Raw genomic sequence first — 24,403 nt, forward strand, 5'->3', positions numbered from 1 at the left:
AACTGCCTACTCCACCAAAGCTAACTGGGCTTTGAAACACTGCCACAACGGATCCATGCGATAGAGTGTTAAAGTTATCACAATTCATTTTTAGTTTCTTGATTTTCAAAAATATTTTATGTAAAATTGCCCAGGGCTCATGCTGTCTCACATATATTTCAATGTGTAAAGACAAAAAGCACATACAATAAATAAAACAGCAAAATGCATCTGTATTTGTGGAATAGATAGAGGGAATTCTTTATTTAAATTTCAGTGTGATAAAAGCTTTGTATTCGCTACACAACATACACTAAACTATTGTACCACACTACAGCTCTGTGCCTGAGGGTGCAAGAACCACACAATGCCGACATTAGTCAGTTCATGAGGACAAGACATTATTAAACATAAACCTGGCATTTCAGTTCAGTGAACACTTGGTCCTATGAGCTGGATTTTGGCTGGCTCGCTACAACCTTAAACTGGCATGAATACAACAAGAACAGTATTCGAAAGAGAAAAAGGATAAATAATGCACATTGCAGAAACAAAGAAAAGAAAACATGGAGGTAGATACTTGATGAACTAGAAATAAATGTATGTCAAAGCCATGCACAGATGTTTGGAGGAAAAAAAGGCATTTCAACAATATTTATAATGAAAATGTATGGGAAAAACAGCTAATGTGATTATTTTAATGGTCAAATTAAGAAGGTGCTTTTTGTCTTTTAGATTAAAGATGTTTATCAGGCATGAACTAAATGCTGAAATTATCAACAGGCTGCTGGACAAAAGTTCAATATGAGGCAAAACATCATATGCATAAAAAGTAACTTTTAATGCATCACTATTTAGATCAAACACATGGCAGTAGAGAACAAGCACCAAACACCCAATTGTAGTCAATAAATCTGACTTATTAGAGGTCAAGATGTTACTCAACTAAATTCTTCATTTTCTCTAACATTTGTCATTTTGCAACAATTTATGTTTTATTATAAAAAACATTACTGTTTGCCTCTAAATTCTTGACACACTTTTTTTTGTGAACCTATTTAATATGTGCTTTGTGTGTGTACTGTGATTCTTGCGATGCTTCACAAAAAATAATGGCAAGCAATTAAGCAACTACAGTATTCTACAGGCAGATCCAAAAGAAAGGAAGATCAGAGGAAACAAAAAAATGGCATCACTGAAGCTTTCTCAGGACAGTTTCACTATCAATCACAACATGAACACTGAGTTAAGGAAGGAATGATCAGCGTTTTTACTAGGACACAAGCATAAACAGGGAGTGTACTCAGAGATATAAGCATCGATTCCAGACTGCCAAAACAACGGAAGATGCAAATATGTCAACCACAATAATTTCAACTGATTGAAAATAACTTTTCAAAGTGAAAATGCACTTAACATTTCAGATTATTATTTCTCATTTACTTTTTAAATTATCTTGTTCTGGCAGTTGGTTACAAGCACAGAAAATAAACAGCCACTTTTCAGGAAGGAGGAGAGTAGCCATGAGCTCAGTTTTTCAGGATGGAGTCATACATCTGGTAGATGTACTGAGAGACTTCAGGGGCCCGACACTTCAGAGAGAGCTGGGGAGAAAAAAAAAAGAAAAAAGTAACAATATAATTTCCTCTCATATCTGAAGGTTTTAACACCTATTTTTAGGGGGGAAATTCTATATGTATAGCTTAGTTCATTTGTAAAACAGAAAGGAAGGTGTCAGAACCACAGAAGGGAAAAAACTATTTGTAGAATAAATAGTAGTAAAACTTGAAAAGAAACAAATACAGTGGAGCCCCGGTGTTTGTGCTCCGCCACCTGCAGATATCTAAAATAGGCGAATACTTACAACCCTTTTCTAGAAACGCATATCAGTACATTTATGGTAGGAATCTACTACTTTTTACAAAAAGAACACAGAATTCTCAGACATATGAGTGCTTTGCTGCTTCTTTCAGGTTAAACCTTCAAGGTTGGTTTATATGCAGCATCGCTAATAGAAAATTAACAGAAATTACTTTGCAGGGAATACAAATGTAAAACTGATTAGTTCCTAAAAATAAATCTCTGTACGACATGTACATATATTCTGTACCGTATAATTGGGGTTCCCTGGTTGAATGCGGAGCTCAGCCAGGATCCAAATGCCATTGGTCAACTTGAGTGACTGGTACAGCATGTCCTGGCCTTCCACGTTTCTTTTGGCAATGGTGTAGACGTTGTTATTCTGTAGTTTGCCAGACACTGTGTCTGAAAGACCAGAATCAAAATCAGTCCATATTATGAAACACCTTAACTTATGAAGCTTGATGTAATAATAAACTAAGGAAATAAACAGATACACAAAAACAAGAGGCTAAAACAACTAAGTAAACCAGCATTTTGTCAAAATTCATCTACTGCTACAGGGTCAACTAGCTCTAAGAGGATTTTATTGAATATCTATTAGCAACCTTCAGATTGCAAGGCTCTAAATCTATCTCATATTGCAAGCCACCATGGATTTTTTTATGGCTGTGAGGGAAACAGTACAATTAACAGCCCTTCTACATAAAACAAAAACAAAGAAGTTGAACAGTTTAGATAAAAAGAAAGTATCCAAAGGTGAGCATGTGCGTGAAAGACAAAAAAAAATAAATCAGAAAGTAAGATTTTGGACTTAACACGAGACAGGACCTAAAAATGACATTATATGACAAATGAAGAATTAAGAACAGTAACTGAGCAGAATATCTTCAAAATTCAGGATCAGTAAAACCGCAGAAGAATTCAAACTTTAAATCTGTTGTTAATGTAAGTCTTAGAGATTCACAGAGAAATCAGTTATTGATTACACTCAGTAGATTTTTAGGTTGATCAGCGCTGACCAGCGACTAGATCAAAAACCCGATCTTTTTCTAATCTCTAAACGCATCACATCTGTCTACCTGCGCCAGCATAACTGACTGAAAACATCTTCCAGTTCTGCAGAGGCCTGCTGATGAACCATTTTTTTGATTCTAGTGAACTGAGCCATAGAAACAGAGAAACATCTAAAACCTGAACCTCGACGGACATCACTGTTCTTGAGAAAATGCAGAGACTCAAGTTTGCTGATATTAATTCTAACCATGCTAATGACCAATATACAGCTGTGTTTCCATTCTATTTGTGCGCAAAACTGCTGATATTCCACTAATGTAGAAAAAACACAATTTTACAATTGTGGTGTTTCCTTCAAATAAGAAACACAATTAAAATCACACATCAATAAGTCTGTTCACATGATGTCATCAAAAAATATACTGCGCCATCACCTCCGTATACTTAACATCGTCTTCTTCATCTTTTCCTTCAGTAGTAATATCAGGTTGTTGATTACATGACTTGGGTGATGCGAAAGAACCGTTTCCATTGCACTAGTTTCAAATACAGTACTTTTAAAAGAGCTGAAAAACCACCTTAGAAAAAAGAGAAAAAACTTTTCACCAAGAAACGTGTTTTTTCAAAATTGGTATGTTTTCATTAAGCAAATTTGCGCAATTCCAATTTGCAAACTTTTAAGGTAAATGGAAATGTAACTTAAGATGATAGACATCTTAAGCCAATTTTGCTCAAAACCCTGAAACATCAAGTCGGCATAAGCTGAACTAGCAAGACCTAGTGATTGAAATCAGCTGTTCAGTGTATCTTTGGTAAAGGGCCTCCAGTATTTACTATAAAACTCAAAGTGTGCAAAGAACTAAAATGCAAATAAAACATGGATGGCGGTGCCTACCAGCATTAAGGTGACAATCTTTGATCTGGTACTGGAGTTCATTCTCATTGGGAATGTCCTTCCAGGTGGCCAGAAACACCTGTCGCTCTGAAAACAATAAGACACAGTCATCAATATAGATCTTGATTACTTTACAAGGCCGGTGATCCAATATTTGTAAGGAAGATGTAGGTTTTCTTATCATTTTAGGCAAGGCGCACACATAAGAGTTAATTATAACTTTTAAATTATATAAGATTGAAATTTTTGGTCATCTTTAGGCATCTCTTGAAATGATAAAATTTGATTATACTCTGCTTCACTTTCTGGATCTCAGAGATGATTTCAGTCCACACTTTATAGAACATGTATATATTTTTACTTCTTTGTTAATTTAGTATTTTCAACAAGTACGATTAAAGATGTATTGCTGTCTATTGCACAGCATCAGCAAATTGGATAAAATCATACCCATTTTTCCATCTTCAACAAAGAATATATTCAGAGGGATGAGGACGCTGAAGTAGAACACGTCAATGTTGTTCTTTACAGCCACCTGTGCACACATAAACAGAGGAGAAAGAACATTAGACAATAATTTTGGAGACTACAGAGTACAAATGTGTAATAAACATGCATCTTCATACATAAAATCAAAAATAAAAAGTTTTTCATTTTCTGTCCAGCACATCACTTTATGAGTGAAGTTCAGCTTACTAAACGAATAATTCTTACCTAATAAAGTGATCCTTAGATTCAAAAGCTACTATTTCACAATCTAAATCACCTGTGAAACTCAAGGTCAAAATCCAGCCTGCCATAGCTTTTTATATTATTGTCTAGACTGTAGATGTCATATTAACATCATTAGGTCTCTCCAGTTTGTCACGATTCTGTGACCGTGGAAATTTATGCATAAATCAACAAACCCCGCATATTTTCATGCTAATACACATAAGTTTATTGCAAATTAGCCCCAAAAATTGTCAAAAACATTAGGTTTACGTGACTGCCAACTTCCACCAGCAGGTGGTAAAGCAGTAAACCACTGCCCTAACACCACTACTTTAGTAAAGCAGATGGCGGTAAAGCAGTAAACCACTGCCCTAACACCACTACTTTAGTAAAGCAGGTGGCGGTAAAGCAGTATTACTTTTAAGAAATACTTACTTAAAAGTACTGTAAGTATTATTTTTACAACACTGCTGCCTTAGCCTCACTTGTTGTCAAGTTACAGTTTGTAATAGACATGGCAAGAAAGAAAAAAAAAGAAGAAAAGAGTCACAATTAATATCATACATAAGCTTGAATTTTGCAAAATTGTCTTCAAATATTTCTAAGTTAGAACAACAAAATCTGTGATTTTGATAAGGGAAAAAAAAGGGGGGCGAAAAAAATAATAATCACAAAAGCAATTGTAAAATCCTGGCGGGACTGAAGATGTGAAATGATTAATATTTATTTCTAAGAAGTAATAATCAAATAGTTATTAATATTTCAGCAGTTTGTTAGTGGGTTCTATCAATGCATTTTGGCATAACCAGCCAATGTGATCCTGATATGGTCCAAAATGAAAATGAGTTTGACATCCCTGATCTAAATGATGACCAACCAAAAGTCACTTGATAGTGATCAACCAGCATTTTGTGAGGAAATGCTCCTGTACCTGCAGATTATTGAGCGGATCCATCTTCATAACAGGCCCAATGGTGTTAACAGGCAGGGAGACCTCGATACTCTGATTGGGCATCAGTGGAGTGTGAATGGGCAGAGGACTGGTGGGGATCACACCAAAACTGCAACGAAAACAGAAATCTAAACCTGGTCCTATTCGGCTGCTACTTTTCCACAAACATTTGTGAATTAGTGCCTGAAAAAAAGAATTCCTCTCCTCCAGTTCACAAACCTGTTTTTGTTGAACTGGACGGCAAAGTCGTTCATGTGTTGCAGTGCCTTGTTGGTGAACGACATGTCCATGTACATGTGGCCCTGGCGGCGGGAGAATGTTCCAGAGATTTCTAGTCCCTTAGCTTTTACTGCAGGAAGCCACACCTGATAAAAAGCAGCTTTTGGTTTAAAGACTTTTTTGGCTCTAGTGACATTTATTGAATGACAATTTGACAAGAAAGAGGGTGGAGAGAGAAGAGAGAAGGGGAAGATATGCAGAAAAAAGACTGTATAGAGGAATATAGCCTTAGCACACGGTGCACCCTCCCTACCAACTGAGCTGTTGTACTTTGTGTCTTACGTTTATCCTTCGCTGAAGAGACAGACTCAAAAAGTCAGATGTTTCTACAGTTTTTACTCCAGAAAAAAAAAATCATTTTAGAGCTATATATTTTAAGCATTTTATTAATCTTTATACTAGATTTGAAAGACTCCATGACTTACTCCTAAAAAAATCCAGCAGCATTCAAGCATGATTAATATCAAATCAGTAAAAATGAAAGTGGGTTAGGGCTGGACAATAAATCAATAGTAGATATATCAAGCTACGCACATGATCAGTATCAATAGATAATATGTCTGATAGAATATTCAATAAATAGAATATTCACAGAACCCTGATCCAGAACTGCAAAGCATTGTGGAGGATGTAGGCAGAGGAAAGACTTAAGCTGCTGAAACTCTCACAACCGACTAAGCCAGGTTGGTGACATCAACTAACTCACTCACTCACTATTTGGTTACCTAGCAACAAATGTTGAGTAACTTGAGCAGCAGTAGGTTAAGGTTTCCTCATAACTGCTTAGAAATAAACTACGCTTGGGGTCGGAACTGTGGATAAAACAGGAAAGGTCATGCCACCAGTTTGGCAGTATTTCAGATATTCAAAACAAAAAACTAGTCAATAATTATCAATATCGATTCATATGAAATGCTTATATCATGATACGTTTTTCAACCATATTGTCCAGCCCAAAAGTGTCAATCATCCTCTGGCAAGTGTTGCTCACACCCTCCGCCTTGCTCTTTTCTGTGCAACTGCTCTTTCAGTAACTGGTGACAGCAGATAAACAGTTTTCCTGTTATGATAAGTTGTTTCTCTGCCATAAACACATTGCACAACACATATGCGATCATGATGACAGTGCTTAGACTCTTCTCCTGACTCTGATTGGTTGTTTCTGACTGAGTGGTGTTTTTCTGCAAGTGGCAGTAGGGATGAGGCAGAGGAGCTTGATTTGTTTCATATTATGCATCTCATGTTGTACTGTCCAAACAGTGACAGTTTTAAAAAATATGTAAAAAAAACATATTTTTACAAAATTTACATATCGCAACTTTAAGTACAAAACCAAACTCAATCCAAAACATTCACTGATGTCTAAACAAATTAAACCAACCATGTAATATAACTTTAACAAAATAAATCTAGCTAGAAAAAATTTTTCAAATCCTTTTAGCATCAATAAACTCAGTTTAATTTGACACTACACTCTTTCTTTCCTTTTATCATTGCATGTGTGATAAAGTTGTGTGTACTCACTGCTTTTGGGGCTATGAAGCCTCCGGTGGTGATGGCCATGCCTGTGGAAAGCTCAAACAGGTCATTGAGGCCACTGCTGACTGCTGGAGGAGCAGGAGTTGGTGACGGAGCAAAAGTGCTGGGGACGGATGACGGAATGAAGTTTTGTCCCACCTAAAGGAGTACCGAGACAATAGCACAAAAACTGAAAATACACTGTTCTAGTTAAAACCATCTCAGTAAGCTTCCTATGCAGCTTCACCAAAAATATGCCAAAAGCCCAAGAAGAAAACAAAAAGAAATCACACAAAGAATATTAGATGTTAGGTCACTGGCAAAAGAAAGCATGATTATATGGAAATAATATTTGAACACTCAGCCAAAGCAAAAATAAAAGCAGACCTAAATTAATTCTGAGAAACACCTTTTATGTGCATCTGAGTATTTTAGCCCATAAATCATAAAACATTTACTTCAAATTATTTAATAACACAAAGTATACAACCCAACTCAATTTAACATTAATGAAGAGTTTTCATAAACTGATCTAATGCTAGTAAACAATATTCAGCAGTATAAAATACAAAAATACAAACTCACTGGGATCATAAGACTGAAATAAAAGTCATAAATTTTGTTTTAAAATAGGCCAAAATGATTCAAAACAAGACATTTTCAAGCAGTGCACGCAGGCGTGAAGCAATAAAAGATTCTAACACAATGAAAGCATGAAGAGTGCAGTGAGAGTTTAGTTCAAGATGCATGCAGCATGCAGCAAAACGGCCAAATAGAAGGGCTTGACTTACTGCTGGACTTCCCCCAACACCTCCGCCCAGGTCTCCCCCAAGCTATGTGAGAGAAGAGGAGACGCCCCCAAGGACAGCATCCAAACATCACAGAAAGACCGAACACACACACACACACACCCACACACACACACACACACCCACGCACACACACACACACACAAACAAAGACAGAAACGGAGACCTTCTTAGCAACCGCAAGCCATCAAGAGCAGCCCTTCACTGTCTGGGAAAATATTACCTCAATAATAAATCTGCAAAACTACTAAGACTTCTAGACTTTCTGAGATGTTAAATGTAAAATTGAGATTAACATAGATTCAAATTATGAGCCAATGTCACTCTTGTATTTCAAAAAAATATATTCTATAAAATTCAAAAAGTAAAACTAAAAGATTTATTACGAGCAGAGTAATATTTAAATTTCTGATGATTAGGACTTACAGCTAACAAAAACAGCAAATATACCTTCTCAGAACATTTAGGTACATCAAATTAATGAAAAAAAAAATCTGACTCCAGAACATTTATGTGCAGCATCATCATCGACAACGGCCCTTTACTTAAACAAAGGGCTCATTGCTAAATAAGATGGATTTTCAGAGAGTTTTATCTAAGCAGGCTGTTGAAAAGTTGTGTGGAAGAAAAAAATTTAACATACAATTAGAAAAAAAAAAATTTATGCATTTTTCCCCCTTTCACTCAATTCCCCATTAACTGCCTACTACATTCATTTATTTAGAATTATAAAAACAAAAGTGGTTATTTGATTTGGTGACAATAACAATTTAGCATATTGTTGAACTAAATACAAAGCACTATGAATTTAATTACTTACTATGCAATTGTGATAATTTAGACATAATTAGGTATAATTACAACCACAAGACGAGGGCAAAGCCCTTCCAATATGATCCGTAGGCCATCTTGGACATGTAGTCCAACTGCTTTCTACAAGTGGTTAATATGTCTGGATCAATAACTGTGAACAGCCATTTTCCTTTAGCAATAAGATTTTTGTGGTTTAACCTTGTTGTGGATGTTGTAGACAGTTGTAAAAGCATGGTTGTAGATGATACTTTTACATGGCCATAACATTTTATATTAAAAATAAATTATCTTTATTGGTCTAAAGTAATGGTTTGAAAATTTTCAGTGAAACAGAACTGGTGTTTTCATTAGCTGTAGGAATATTAACATTAATAAACCCTTGAAACATTAATCTGTGTGCAATGAATCCATAATACCTTACACTTTCTGTATTACATTACTTAAACTTTTCAGTGAAATTGTAATTTACTGAAATCCATCCAATTTTACAACTGGACCCCATCATGAACAAATAAACTTCATAAAGGTGTTAACAGCAAAAAAGTCAGTGTTTATGTACAACAGTAAAATCTAAGTGAGACGTTGCACCCATGCAGGTGGTGGAAAAGTAACTTATTTGTGCGACTGAGCTCACCAAGCTGTCCAGGCCTCCACCCAGAAGGTCCACTGCACCCATCTGCATGGAGGAGACTTGGGGAACATTGACAGGAGGGCCCAGGTCAAGGTTTAGAAGGTCACCCAGAAGGTCACCCTGGCTGGGAATCACATGTGGCTGGTCCATGGCAGCAGCTGGACCACCGCTCACGGGGCTCTCGCCTGTATCAATACTGTTCAGGAGGAAGTGGAGAAGTGGTTAGAGATAGTACATTTCAACTTCTTTCATTCAAAATATCAGTGAAGTCTCTGACTCAAGGCTGAATATATACAACAGGGTTTATGCAGGCTTTACCAACTAAAATTTAAGACTTAAGACCTTTTTAAAACCATCAAGAATAAAATGAACACACATCACAACAGATGTATAAAGAAATTCAGGGGACCAAAACTGTGACCTTTCTGTGATAGGTTTATTTTAGGTCCTAACCTGCAAAGAATCAACCAGAGACACAAATTACTTTTCTGCAGAATAGGAGAGCTGAAAACAGACGCGGCTAGCCGCTGTCAAACACTGTCTGTGATCAACTCTACCAGATCTTTCTCTGCATTCCTCTTTATTATGTATAGAAAAAGGAGGTTGGGCTTCTTCACACAGTCACACAGAAAATTGACCAACGATCTTTACCAACGATGTTCTGGAACCTTCTGTGGACATGCCCTTACAAGGGCATGAGGCTGACCGCAACCAATCAGTTTCACAGGAAACTGATAACACATGAATGTTTTAACGTTTTTAGCTTCCAGGCAAACATCCTAAACAAAGTTAATAATGTACTACAAAAGATTAATAAAGTAAACATAAAACAGAATAATAATATGAAAACATAACTGTTAAAATAAACTCATAAGTAAATGAACCTAGATAATAATTCTTCTAACATTCTGGGTTATTTTTGTGGCTCTTGGCAACAACTGTGTGCTCCTCACATCATGAAAATGGCTTTCTAGTTACCTAGCTAGGTAGAGAGCCATATGCCTACTAGTAATGAGCCATATGTTAGGCGCTAATGACTTGTTTGTTAGCTTGCCAGCTAGTTAGCAAGCAAACTAGATAGCAAGAAAGTATTAGCAGCTTGTTAGCAGTAATCTTAACCGAACTGAATCAAAGAACGCAGTGAGTGAAGATGTCTGTGCACAACTACAGCTTTGGTCTGATTAAAAAGTCTCATAAAACCTGCATAGAATATATAAGATTAAATAGTTCTGCCACAACAAAATTTAAGACCAGCGATTACTGTATTTAAGGCCAACTTACATTTTCTGTAATAAATTTAAGACATTTTAAGGCCTTCGTATTAGAAAAATAAATGTAAGACTAGGCCTGTCGCGATAAACGATAAATCGATTAATTGTATCGACGTCATTTTAATTATCGGCACTATCGTCTCATCCGACCTTTTTCTCTTTCAGCTAGTGAGACTGAATGAAAAAGGGCTCAACTCTGGTGCTCTCCACTGACTCCTCCCTTCCTCATTTCCTTAGTGTAAAGCCCAGCGCGCTGCGGGCTGATTGTCGGCTCATTTTCAAAACCTGACAGACCAAACATTAGCCGACAGAAATCCTAGGTATAATGGTTCGATCGGGTTCGTTCCTGCCGTGTGGTGTCCAACAATGGGCACAAAATAATGGCTACAAGTTCAGTGAATTAATTTAAAAACCAGGCATTCATCAATGCTTTACTACAATCTTCCTGCAATGCATGTGGCTAGTGTCAGCGTAAAGTCCTGACTGAATGAAAATCATTATAACCTATTTACGTCACGTTAACGAAGAACAGCTGAAAAGTTACCGGGTTTATCAACTGCGGTAGCAATTTCGCTCCAACTCCTCCTCTTGTCATTTCTATATTCTTTGCATGTTGAATAAACATTAATGTTGTTTCCACGTATCATCTCCAATGTCCGCTGGACTTCGGGTTGCGTCGTGTCAGCTGTTTGGGATTCCCCAACGTAATTTCCCCTCAGAAAACACGGAGGAGAATCCGCGCTTTCTGATTGGCTACCTGTCACATTCAACAGGCTGCGTTAACGCGCCCAGTTGGGGAAAACCCCTGATTTAGATCGAGAGGCCACGATGATCTACCGTAACACACCACACAATCTTAGAAAGACCAAAGGTCTAAGATTGTTGTAAGGGGAAAAATAGGAGCAAAAAATCATGTAGTGTGAACTATTGCATCAGGTAGTCGATGTGCCCATCTTCTCTATTTAAATCTAATTATTACTGAAGGGCAACATAATATACAGACTTCATAATCTGCAGTCTTTAGGTTGAATGCAGTATTTATTTCCACTTTGGCTTTATGTTGTTTAGTTTTTTTTCAAGTGCGTTTTTTGTTAATGGAGACTGAGAATCCATTTTATCTTTGTTTTTGGTTGTTTTGTTTATTTTGTTTATCATTTCCAGTGTTAAATATTCTTTTGAAAATAAAGTGTATCTATCTTTGGCAGGAAATCGCATGCATTATTACATCATTTCCATTAAATCAGTGTAAAAAGGTCTTCAAACAATATTATCGTTTATCGCAATAATTTTTGAGACAATTAATCGTTCAGCAAAATTTGCTATCGTGACAGGCCTATGTAAGACTTTTGAGGTATGCTCGGACATCCTGTACAACATGAGAACCAATAAAGCAACACTGAGATCTTTATAAATTATTCAGGTTTTTCTGTGTTTGACCTGCTGTGCTGGACAGGAAGGTGCTTCCGGTGGATTCCATGACTTCCTTCCACAAAGGCGCTGGGCGGCTTGTGATAGACTGAGGCCAGGGAGCCAATGTGGCAGATCAGCTCGTCCAGCAGCGTGGGCTCAATCAAGTCAGTCTCCTCGGATATCAAGGGTTTTTCTGACAGCACCACCTCTTTGGCCGTCACAGGGTCCGTCGACAGCAGGCGCCAGTAAATATAGCCCCTGTCACGGAGGTCTGGGTTGTCAGAGTCCTGGTGGGGGAAAGAAAAAAACTGAAATAAATCTCAATGTAAGAAGACTGTGAAGGTGATAAGATTAGCATTTTTCATATGAAAAAAAATTAATGCCACACTTCATATTTCCACAGCATGCAAATGTTAAAATCATCTAATGTTATGAATTTTGTTAACGTGTGGATTTGACCTAGTAATCTGTGAAGTTGGAAAAAGATTCTCAACTTTCCAAAGACTTTTACAATAAAGAAACAGTTTCACAGACAGCACTGGTCATTGCAGATTCTGGTCTGTCTGATGTGACCTGACCTGTTCAGACTGGAGACTGGAGAAACCAGACAGGGGAAATTTCTGAGCATCACTTCTGAGTTCACTAAGAACACATTCACAAAGGTTTAATATGTGTTTACTTTTATTTTTTGAAGTGACAAAATTGTGATAATGATTTTCCACCATAACAGAGAAGTCTTGACTCAGTAGAAAATATATTCTGTGAAGCAGGTGTGAAAGTCTGTTGTTCATAAGTGGTTCATAGAATGAAAGATAAAACTCAAACACAAATAGGGGAAAAATAATTACTCCCTGTTCCAATTCATATTGGAAATAACAAAAACAAGACATTTTTAAAGTAACTGTTTTGTGTACACAAAACTACTTCATAGTCACAAATCTAAATATGCAGTTTTGAAAAACATCTGCTAAAGTTTAAATCATACATACAGTTGAAACCAGACGTTTACATACACCAAGCAAAAAGACAAGCACATCTTTTATTCTTGCTGTCTGTAGTTAAAGAAGAACAAATTTCTCTTGTTTTAGGTCAGTTAGAATTACCAAAATAATTTTTTATGAAGTGAGTAATCCATTTAATTTCTGCAGAACTGACTTTGTAACAGAAACTACACTAACCTGAGTGGCCAGACTGAGGACCTGCTGCACCAGCTCCTGAGTTTCTGATGGTTTCTTCAGGAATAGCTTCACAATGGCTGTCAAAAGAGTGAGTTGTACCTGCAAAGCAAAACAAAGAAAAAAACTGTATATAGATGTAATGGATAGCAGGGGAATTATGCAGAATGTAAACAGCGAGATGCACTGATTTCTTTTGAAAGGGCTAGTAAACATGTTAGCTTTCACTACAACTATCCAAGTTAGTTTTTGGCCCATTCAAGGAGATGAAAGCGAAGTTCACAAGAACTTGTACATCCCTTCTTTTTAACCAACTCACCTGAGTGCTCTCGTCGTGGAAACCCTCGAGGAAGCTCTCGAGCAATTCGTCAGCGTTGTCAATTCTCTCGGCGTACTCTCCAACGATCCAGATCATGGCACCTCGAGCATCGGGTTCATCCAGGGAGTCCAGGTTCTCGCACAGCGTGGCGATGATGCTCTCATATCTAAAGAACATCAACATCTCAGTGGTTAGACGTAAAGATAACTGGACAGGTGATGTAAGTCAGGGTGTTCTCACATACTTGTTAGGGTACTTGCGGAAAATGTCCCTGATGACCACAATAGCCTCCTGAACCACATAGTTGACCTTTGTCTGGATCAGGTCCAGCAGAGTGCTGACACAGCGCTCAGCCGATTGCTACAGAAACAAAAGACACACACATCCTCAATATAAAAGAATCATACTAACATACAACAATACAGTAGATCCTTTCAGTGAGTCCACTTCAGAGCTTGTAGCCATGGCCAGACAAATACATCTACTAAAAAAATCTTACTGGAGTATTTATTATCTGTTCGCCTCGTTTGTGTTTGATTGTTATTTTAAAAACAAAGACAAGATAATGCTGGGCAATAAATACATTTTCTCCATTAATAAAATGTTTGATATTTTAAGATTTAATTTCAGGAATATTTGGATTTGTCTTTCACAAATTTCCTTGGGTTCCCATAGGAGTGGACTGGTCAGTGTGCCCAAAGCCGCCATCTTGTTAGACAAGCATGTTTTACAGCTTCTATTTATATGGACGTTGAATTCAGGTGAACTCTACAGAATAATAAGACCAGGCACATTTTTTTTTAATTATGAGAGTAAAGTCACAATATTACCAGAATAAAATCGTAATATTGCCAAAATGAAGTCGGAAGTTTCTGAGAACGCCAACACAAAAAACAAAAGATTTAAATGACGAATGTTGTGCAAACTTTGGTATACGTTTCAGAGATTATATTTAATCTTTTAACACATCAGCATCAGATTATTGTCAGTAATGTTGAAATGATGGTGCAAACAACTGGGTCTATTTCAAAGACAGAACTACACCAACTGATCTGAATTTCTATCATTAAGTCATATCGCCCAGTCCTAATACAAAATCATCATGGTGTTGCCACTAAAGCCAATTTTAGCCTCCAATGTTAGTGATTAAAGGGGTTAGAATAATTAACATAGGTCTCTGTGTGTATTCTCTGTAGAATGAAAAATGTCCTTTAACTTGATGTTTGTGTGCATTTCCAAAAAGCTGCTAAATAAAGCAAGCTCCATAACAGACACAGCATAGAGAGACAAAACAAAGCAACTTTGCTGCAGCCTTGGAATTATCTGTTGGCATCTAGCTCTCAGTAGTGTCTTGGACAGCTGGCATACCGCCATAGAAAATACTTTTCCACCTTTTTGTGTGTCTCCTTGTGTTTTTAAAAATTGTCTATAAAATGTCAGCCTTATAGCCCTCACTAGTAATCCCAACATAAAAAAGTCACTGTCACCAAGACCTGTTGGTGCGTCAGCATTCACTGACTAGAAGAAGATTGGATTTCTGAGGTTTTAACAGACAAGTACCTGTTAAGTTAGTAAGTATTTCATTCTGGTGGCTTCTCAGGAAAAAAAATAGATCTGGTGACAGCAGTCACTTCTCACCTCCACTTTGATGGCACAGCGTCCGATGGCTCGTACTGCCTTACGCACAAAGTCAACATCTACCTCTGTGGCATATTCCTTCAATTCAGCCAAAACCTGTAAGAGTCCAAAAATATCACTCCCACCTTATACACAGAGCAAAAATAATACAAGAAAAAAATATTTTCATTGAAACATTAAACTAATCAAAATATCACATCTGCCTAAGCACTGAAAAAAATGGATTGTATTTTCAAGATTTTTCTTTTGGAAAATGGCAGTATATATTTGCAAAGTTAGAGGAGAAGCAGGTCAGTGAAATTTTTTGTTGGACAATATTAAAGGTCAGTAATGTCCAACTGCTTTTCATAAACGTTTATTTTTTTATTTTGAAAATAGAGCCTGCCTTTAAATAACAATAATGTGTTTTCTTCATGGAATTTACCTGGGCTATGTTGGCCTGAGAGGCCAAGCGGATCATGATGTCCAGTTTCTCCAGCTTCACATAAATCGGGTCGTTATACTTGACAAAGAACACTTTAATCTCCTGCTTTAGGATCTCAGGCCTGCAAGAAAAAAAACACAAACACGCCCACACACACATTAGGCCCTGTTGGAAGTTTTCTTGTTTATTTCAAAAAATAAAAACAAAAGTTCATTATGAAAACAGAAGCTACAAATTTATGACAGAACATAAAACAACTTAGAACTTAAACGATGGAAGAAGAAAAATGCCTTTAAAAAAAAATACTTTTGAATACCACAAGTATTTTTTTTCCCTTGTACAAATCCTAACTCTAACACTTAAATTCAATATAGGCACTTTTCCACTGTCAAGTTGTGCACTAACCAGTTAATGTGCAGCTCTGTTCTACCCCAGCAGTGAGCTTTTCCATCAGACGTTCTGTTCCTCATTATACATATAAATATAATTACCTTCTGGCGCTGTGCTGAAGGTAAGATGTAAACTAGTAGCCACTTTACTTTTTTTAATCCAAAGGAAAAATAAAATTCACATCACAAGCTAATATTACGTAGTTCCAGTGTTTCACACTGTCTGCGCAAAACAGCAGCTCCATCAGAGAGTTTATGCATGTGCACTCATAATTACGCTCACAATTATGTTGTTTGCACTTTTCAGTGATGTAAATCACAAACCAATCAATGAATGCAGTGCCGTACCCTGCTGCTGGTACTACCCCTGAAGTGGGTACCAAAATCTGAGAAGAACTAGGCAGAGCTGCGCCAGATTTGCTAAAGGAAAATTAATCTTTGCTGAGGTGGACCAGAACAGTACCGGTTAGAGGTGGTGTAGTGGAAAAGTGCCTTACACAAAGGTGTGTGGGAAATCTGTGCTCATGTTGAGAGACTTAATCTCAAAGTCTTAATCTCAAAGAGACTTAATCTCATCCCTACTGCTGGTTGCAGTAGGGATGCAACTAGAGATTATCTTAGTCATAAATTATTGGGGTAAAAATATGGGCACATTCTGCAGATTTTTCATTTAACCATATAAGCCTTTTTATACAATGCATCTGCAGCTAAAAATATTAACAATAACACGTGAAAAGCTCAGTCCGTTCTGCTTAACTTAACATCAATACAATGTAGAGTGAATTTCTTGATTATTTTTGAATAAACTGATTAATAACTGGATAGCAAAACGTGCCTGGTTAAAAGAATTTTAACCAGGTGAAGCTAAAACTGCCACTTGAGGACCTCTGGGTAGAACACATTTACAGAAAAGTTTTCTTTCTTCTTTTTTTTTTTACTTAAGTGCAAAATATACATATTTTTCATATATGCCGTATACGTCAACTAAATTAGTCAATTACGATTTCAATAATTAATTTACTGCGATAAATCAGATTAATGCTTTCCACCCTAAAATGTATCAAGCTCAAACAGCTATGTCGATCTCATACCTCTTCTGAACAATCAGGTTGATGTTCCTCAGAGCCACATACTGGACCTCTGGCTCGCCAGACAGCAGAGTAACGAGTGGGGGAGACAGTTTTTTCAGTAATGTGTTGTAGTAGTCCGAGTCCTTTGGCAGGAGCTCCAAGAACTTCATCAGGACCTTGACGGCAGACAGGACCACTGCTGAGTTGGCGTGAGACAGTCGAGGAGTGACACGCTCACAGATGCTTTGAGACACAACAGGGGAAGAATCTCAGCATGAGTTCAGAGAGGAACGAGACATAGTTTGGCTCAAAAACAATCTTTATTAAAGACGGATTAAGTTAAAGGGGGCCTATTATGCTTGCTTGAACTGGTTAGGATATGTCTATGGGCTGTACAACACATGTTCATTACATTTTTTTGCACAAAATCATTCTCAGATAATCAGATTTCAGTTTGGTCAGTTCTCCCTATTTTGAGCTCCTTTCAAAATGAGCTGTTTCGGGGCCTCTTGTCACTTTAAATCCAAATAAGCTGCTGCTGGCCACGCCTACCCAAACAGATGCGCAATTATACAACCACACATCTTTGAAAAGCAGAAATGGAGTCTCCTCCACAACCTACAAGAATGCATAAAGTGTTCTCTGGATGATAAGTCAACAACAAAACTCCTGTGTTTTCCAGCTGCCATTTTACAGCACATACAGCCATAAAACCAGCTCCGCTTGGGTTGCTCGAGCCCTTTTTGCACTGTAGGGCTTGCAGAATTTTCCCCGCTGGGGCGACACAAGATGCGAAAATTACCTTGTTCAGAGCCTTGCCAACTTCTGAACGCATCATTTGGAAAAATGTTATTTACATTTACCAATAAAATGTTTAGCTGAAGTGCGCTTGTAATCCCAGTGTAGCACAGAGTGCAGATCCATCCTCCAGATCAACTTCAAAACCCTGAGATATTTGACTATGTATAACCAATACAGACCAGGAAGTTATAAGATTATATACGTTCAGGCTACTGCAGATGAACAGCTCATAATTAAACTGGATCATTTAATTTTATTATTTATATGCTGTTAGTGGGACCAATGTCAGTGTACTTTTTTTTCTCTCCCCGACTGTGGGAAAAAGTTACATATATTTATCTGCTTTATCTGATGACATGATGTGGATCCTAAATTCAACTTCTTGAATATAATATTAACTGAAAGAAAAACGCAATTGAATGTTATTATTATCATTTAAAAACTTACAAAAATAGATGATGACGAGACCCTGCATGTTAAAATGACACATCTTAAAAAAAAAATTTAAAAAAAAAAGCTACTCTGACCCAGAGATCTGGAAGAAAACTTGTCTCTGTCCTGCCAACGCAGTAATCAACAGCTAACTCCAAACGAGCCCCGTCTGGCCGGCCCGGTTGGAACCGCAGCTCTAGGGGTTCCAGAGAGCTGGGTGGGACTGGGCTGGAAGTGCTAATGCAAAAACGCTCAGCCCGGTTTGGAACCAGGCAGGCCTGGGTCAGGCTGTGCAGTCCAAAAGGAGCTTACATCAACTTATTGCCAAAACAAATGACAGTGGTTTTTTAAGCGTTTCTGCTATTTTCAGAAGCAGCAGAAACCCAAAGAGAAGTATAGAAATGAGCAAAATATGAATTTTGGACAATAGGTCCCCTTTAAGGATTCCAGGATCTCTACCTCTGAGCCTCTCGGTCATCCTTGGGGTTGTAGTTGGACAGGCAGTCTAGGATGAAAATCTGTCCCCACTCTGTGCATTCGTTGAGGGCCGTCAGTAGCTTGTTGATGTTCTGGGGATTCAGGTCCAGCAAATTGCTGTTGGGGTGAGACTCGCTGATCTCAGACAAAGCAGCAACTGCGTTGGCAACAACCTGTGGGATGACGGTCAAGCTTGTAAAACACAGCGTTTCATGAATGAAATTTAAACAACTTTATTTGATTGGGCATAAACAAATGTAGCCCTAAGTATATCAATAAAATAAAATAAAAGAAGGCCAACCATGGGGTTTGAGTCAGCGATGAGATCCCTCAGAGAGTCCAGGAAACCCTGATCTTCCACCATCTGGGCATTGATGTCATGGAGCTTTGCCACACAAACAGCTGCCGTCTTCCTCACATATGGGTCCTCATCCTTCAGACACTTCCTTAGTGGCTCACACAAGTACTCTGTGATCTTGTCCACCCGTATACAGCCCATGGTGCGGACAGCCAGAGCCCGGATCAGAGGGTTGGGGTCTTCACAGTCCTGTAAAGAGAAACCTCATTTGCTCACACCACATGCGCACAAAACTGTTGATATTTTGCTAATGTAAAAAAATAAAAAATAAAAAATTCTCAATTGTGGTGTTTCCATTAAGTAAGAAAAGTAATTAAAATTACACATGAATAAGTTTGTTCATGCAATAAAAAATTCATAAACACTTAAACATTCCATGCTAACATCCTCCTACCACTATTAGCATCCAGTTATTGATCAAATGACTTGTGTGGAAGAGTGTCTAATTTCCAATGCATTTTTGTGAAATAGTCATTTTGATACAGCCAAAAAAGCACCTACTCCTAATGCAAAAATTTATTATCAAAAAATGTGAGTTTTTTTTTTTTTTTCTTTTATTCCTGTTTCCGTTAAGCAAATGTGTTTTTGTCATTTCAATTTGGGCAATTATATAGTCAATGGAAACACAGCTACTGTTGGGTTAAAGTGTGTTAAGTTTGTATCCAGAAGGACCCGACACAAATGTAGCTGTCCAGAACGATAGCATAGTGACATGTACTCTCTCTTGTGCAAGCTAAATTTACATTTTTTAATCTTTTCTAATTTTAATCTAAAGTAAAAGTCTTACCTTAACAAAGCTGTTCACAGCCATGATGGCCATGTCAGGTTGGCTTTTGGCATAGTTCATCAGGTAGAGGTAGACCAACTTCTTCAGCTCTAGGTTGTCAGTCTGCATGCAGTTCACCACATCTGGGAACAAAGAACTGAGAACAAATACAACTGGGGTTAGATAACATTGATGGCTCAATATTGTTTCTTGCATGTTTTATTTAAAGTCAAACAAATGGGATCAAAAGAGCTGAGATATCTTGAAAATACTGGGGAGAAAAATGTCACCAGTTTTTCTCCCAAGCTTAACCTTAAAAACTGTGATGACTAAAACTTATTGAAATATATTTATGTGATGGGTGGTTATAAAATCTGGCATATTGCTGAAAAAGCACTTCTTGGCTTATATTTAAACTGTGGTGAAAAAATAAATTCTTCACATCATTATGAACACAATATACCCACAGTAAAACATAGTGGTGGTGGCAGCATCATCCTTTGAGGATTGCATTTTTTTTATAGCAGGGATAAACTGCACAGTTGGTAGAGCTGTTGCCTTGCAGCAAGAAGGTCCTGGGTTTGATTCCCAACCTGGGGTCTTTCTGCATGGAGTTTGCATGTTCTCCCTGTGCATGCGTGGGTTCTCTCCAGGTACTCTGTCTTCCTCCCACAGTTAAAAAAACCATGACTGTCAGGTTAATTGGTTTCTCTAAATTCTCCCTAGATGTGAGTTTGTGCACGGTTCTTTGTCCTGTCTGTCCCTGCGTTGCCCTGCGATGGTGGTGACCCCTCCTGACCCCACTAGGGACAAGGGTGTACAGAAAATGGATGAATGGAAACTGCCCAAATAACATGCAAAGTCCAGTCTGCTGGTGTACCTGACATCTTTGCCAACAGTCATGGCAGCAATGACCTTCTTTACTGCCTCTTTTCTCTTCTCTTTCTTCTCATTGTTTAACTCTGCCTTCAGCTCAAAGATCTCCCCTGAAAGATGAAACACATAGACATGAAAGACAATTACTTTATTTTTATTTTTAAAGTGTTCTTTATCTTTAAGTCTAAAGGAAAAAAAAGTTTTCATAGAAAAAAAAAACAGATCCCTTCTTTAAAGAAAAAAACTGTCTTGATAAAAATTTTTATACTCACCTTTTTTGTTGGTAGTGAAATATTTGGAGTCTGTCATGATGGTGGTGTTTGTTGTCTGCCAGGAACCCAAAGCAAAGATAAGAAATCGTTATAGTTAGTTAATATTTAACTAAAAACTTGGGATGCAGTGCACAATATATTGTTATTAACATCAGTATCGGCTGATGTCACTTACTTTTATAAGCTATATTGATATAGCTTCGACAAAAAAAACTTGACCAATATTAATAACTGATATTTCAATCCATCTTTAGTGTTTCAGAGGGGTGAGGGACGATGGTTGGTCATGTGGCAGCGCAACAGTATGGGGTGTCAGGGAAATGCATATAAAATACATAAATATCATTAGTACTGCCATAATGGCAGTACTAATATCATAATATTAGATATTGGCCCAAATTTTCATGGTCTTGAAAATTGGTCCTCTTGAAAACTATTTTTAAACCATAGCTTATTTTCAACACATCAGCTTGGAATGGCAAAAACATTTTATATCATAAATCAGAGTTGTTTAACTGTTCAGCTTCATTCCATGACATTCTATGCCCAGTAATTTTTAATGTAATATCCAGAAATGAAAAACAATTGAAAAAGAAAATAACATTTTAAATTCAATTTAATTGGCACATTATGTCCTGTTTGTTTTAGCTGCACTTGATTTGAATGAGTGAATTAGAGGTTTGTCTCTGTACATTGAAAAAAAATAACTTCGCCAATATTTTATAAATGCATTATTTAAACATTTATTTCTGTTAACAGAAGGGAATATGTTAATTTTGACTTAACAAAACCCAGACTTCAGTTTCTCTGGAAGTTAAAATACTACATGGGACTAATTTTAAACCGTTTAATAGAAAACCTTCTGACAATCTACACAGGCAGGTTAAGCCACAAAATGTCACAGCTAAATAAACTGTTTTTAGAGTGGTGTTTCCCAAGTGTAACAAATTATGGAGAGAGTAGTAGAAGGAAAACGTATGTAGAATGCGTTACTAAATAAATAACATGTTATTTTCTCAATTTTGTGGAATTTAGCAAGTAGAAATAATTTTGCTAATTCTAACTAAAACAAGAGAAGCTTGGTCTGATTTAACTTCAGACCAAGAAAAAAAATGTGCGCGTGTCTCTTTATTCGGTGTATATAAACTACTGGTTTTAACTGTAGATGTACTTCCAATATGCAAAATGAAAAAACGATTCAACGGATTCAAAGCGAAACAATGTGCTTAGACTGCGGCAGACAAAAATATAAATAATTTTGGTAAACACCAACATTGCCACTCACATCGCTCTCCTTGCTCAATAATGTGGATTACTTTCTCACGTTATTGCACTTTATTGGTACTGCGTCACAGACATGTCAGTGGGGGGAAGGTGGGTAAGGGAGCGAAACGTTGATAACGTTACACCTCACACCTGTGTCTTTATTAAACGGCTATTTCCCTCATCCGTCCACGCCATTATTTTATCCCTACATAATTTCTGTAGCCCCGAATTATTGTGTTTGATGGTTAAAAGGGTTTCAGGTTGTGACATTATTTAACCTTCACGAAATTTCCAGTTCGCAACAACTTATTCCAACCTCTACCCTCCCACCTTGCTAACATTGGCTAGCTGGGGCGCTGAAGTTAGTGTCTGATTAAACACATCAGTAAAGGGCTATTTCGCTGCTTTTAAAACAATCAGCTCTTGTGAGCAATCTGAAATACATTGCCGGGTCATACCCAGACTACATTGTTCTTCACTGCTTATAAAAGTGTGCTTTGGAGGAATCTGTACGGATTCACAATATTGTGATTTATAATCAGGACTCCGTCTGAGGTGAGCTAATTGCCAGAAAAGTGTTTCTTTTGTCTTTTCCCAAATATAGCTTTTCCACCTCCTGTGATTAAGTTATCTTGAAATATAGTAAATATTTCAAGCCAGTTTTGATCATTGCATTTTGAAATATAGTAAATATTTTGAGCCAGTTTTGATCATTGCATTTTGATCTGATCAAAAGTAGCCTAAGTTCCTAACAAAAAGAATGAATTAGCCTTTAAGTCAAATAGAAAGCTCCAAATCGTATGTGAACTTCAGCGTTGTTTCTTAGCTACAAGCTAAGAGCACCGCCATCTCCAGTTACTTTCAAAACTAGTGACCAAAAGCCTTATGTCAGACTAATTTCTCGATTTAATAACTTTTAACCGAGCAGTGCGAAGAGGCTTCAGTTAAAGATTGTGTTAAAATTGACGCAAAACGGGAGGATAGAGAGCAGCGGCCCAGTTCCCATCATCGCTGCTCCTGCTGACAGGACATACGCTAATGCACCAAAGACAATATACAGATCAACACACTGACTGACACAAAAGTCACAAAAATGAAATAGTGTCATAATAATATTTAGCAAAGAGATAATTTACTTACCTTCTAGAATAAGTAACAGACAATTTTCAATGGGGTGCAGCAGGACGCAGGTTGGTCCCTTCCCTTTTTCAGAGGAAGATGGAGAATGGTGCTTTCACAGTCAAGAGAAATCGGATAACTTCCCTTTGTAACTGACGGAAAAGCCTCGGAATTCAGATTTTTGTTCTGTTTTAAGCATACAGAAAAACGTTTGTAGCGCTTGTTTATGACAGCAAGATTGTATACAAATGCCTTATTTTAAATGAGCAATATTTGATTTTACAAATTAGTAGATTTAACAGTTAGTGAAAGTTTTACTAAATGTTTTTAACATTTTAAACAACTCAAAGATGTTTGTTTCCAAAATCTTTTTGCTTGTTTATTTTTAACAACAACATCTCTAGTCTGGGCTCAGAGGTACACAGGAATTCTTATCTTTTTCACATTAACCATATTTTTGCTGTCAGAACTAATGTCCCACGGTTTTGAACGCAACACTTTAAGAACCCGTTTTCATTGGAATGCAAAGTTACGCATATTTAACAGGTTCAAGTCGCGTTTCTTAATGTTTCAGTTTTTTAAAAATAATGACCTTTAATCATAATAGGCCTACACAGTGCACACTTGGATGTGAAAAAAGAAAAAGAAAGACAAAAAATGCCCCAAACTATCTTGTGCAACTCAAGTGAAAAGAAAAAACTTATATCTATTTGTTTGGGAAACAATACTGTGGTTATATAAGTCTGCAAGTCTTTAAATTAATACTTTACTGAAGAACTCTTAGTTACTTTTATTACAGCATTCAGTCTTTGGGGGTAGAAGTCTGAGTATTTTTCACAAAAACTTTTCAAATCTACCAGATTGCAAGGTAAT

The 24,403-nt window shown here is 37.1% G+C and overlaps 1 protein-coding gene across 3 annotated transcripts; it reads right to left on the reverse strand.

Annotated features, from left to right (window-relative positions):
- Nucleotides 1-211: 211 nt before the first annotated feature.
- On the reverse strand, nucleotides 212-23,664 carry ap2b1 (adaptor related protein complex 2 subunit beta 1). Of its 3 annotated transcripts, XM_032576251.1 has the most exons (22): nucleotides 23,552-23,664; nucleotides 21,146-21,200; nucleotides 20,878-20,983; nucleotides 20,019-20,154; nucleotides 19,175-19,420; nucleotides 18,856-19,046; nucleotides 17,185-17,406; nucleotides 15,705-15,825; nucleotides 15,281-15,376; nucleotides 13,887-14,002; nucleotides 13,643-13,808; nucleotides 13,327-13,425; nucleotides 12,176-12,435; nucleotides 9,471-9,663; nucleotides 8,006-8,047; nucleotides 7,221-7,373; nucleotides 5,637-5,782; nucleotides 5,397-5,526; nucleotides 4,202-4,286; nucleotides 3,752-3,838; nucleotides 2,090-2,244; nucleotides 212-1,583 (listed from the first exon to the last, which is right to left on the reverse strand). In XM_032576251.1, exons 2-22 carry the CDS (start codon nucleotides 21,180-21,182, stop codon nucleotides 1,509-1,511), a joined length of 2,862 nt encoding a protein of 953 aa, XP_032432142.1. In that variant the 5' UTR covers nucleotides 21,183-21,200; nucleotides 23,552-23,664; the 3' UTR covers nucleotides 212-1,508. The 3 variants fall into 3 exon arrangements, with proteins under 3 accessions (XP_032432142.1, XP_032432143.1, XP_032432144.1); XM_032576252.1 differs by lacking the exon at nucleotides 8,006-8,047; XM_032576253.1 differs by lacking the exon at nucleotides 23,552-23,664 and having other exon boundaries at nucleotides 20,878-20,985; nucleotides 21,147-21,189.
- Nucleotides 23,665-24,403: the final 739 nt, after the last annotated feature.

Source organism: Xiphophorus hellerii, chromosome 11 (genome assembly GCF_003331165.1).
Source record: "Xiphophorus hellerii strain 12219 chromosome 11, Xiphophorus_hellerii-4.1, whole genome shotgun sequence".
In the NCBI taxonomy this organism is placed as follows: Eukaryota; Metazoa; Chordata; class Actinopteri; order Cyprinodontiformes; family Poeciliidae; genus Xiphophorus; species Xiphophorus hellerii.

Bases quoted from the DNA above. Each gene is read 5' to 3' on its own strand.
- ap2b1 (XM_032576251.1), bottom strand. From the start codon at position 21,182: ATGACAGACTCCAAATATTTCACTACCAACAAAAAAG. The intron at 20,155-20,877 runs GTACACCAGCAG...ATTTGTTCTCAG, and splicing joins ACTGTTGGCAAAGATGTCAG to TTCTTTGTTCCCAGATGTGG. The intron at 17,407-18,855 runs GTAGAGATCCTG...TGTGTCTCAAAG, and splicing joins GATGACCGAGAGGCTCAGAG to CATCTGTGAGCGTGTCACTC.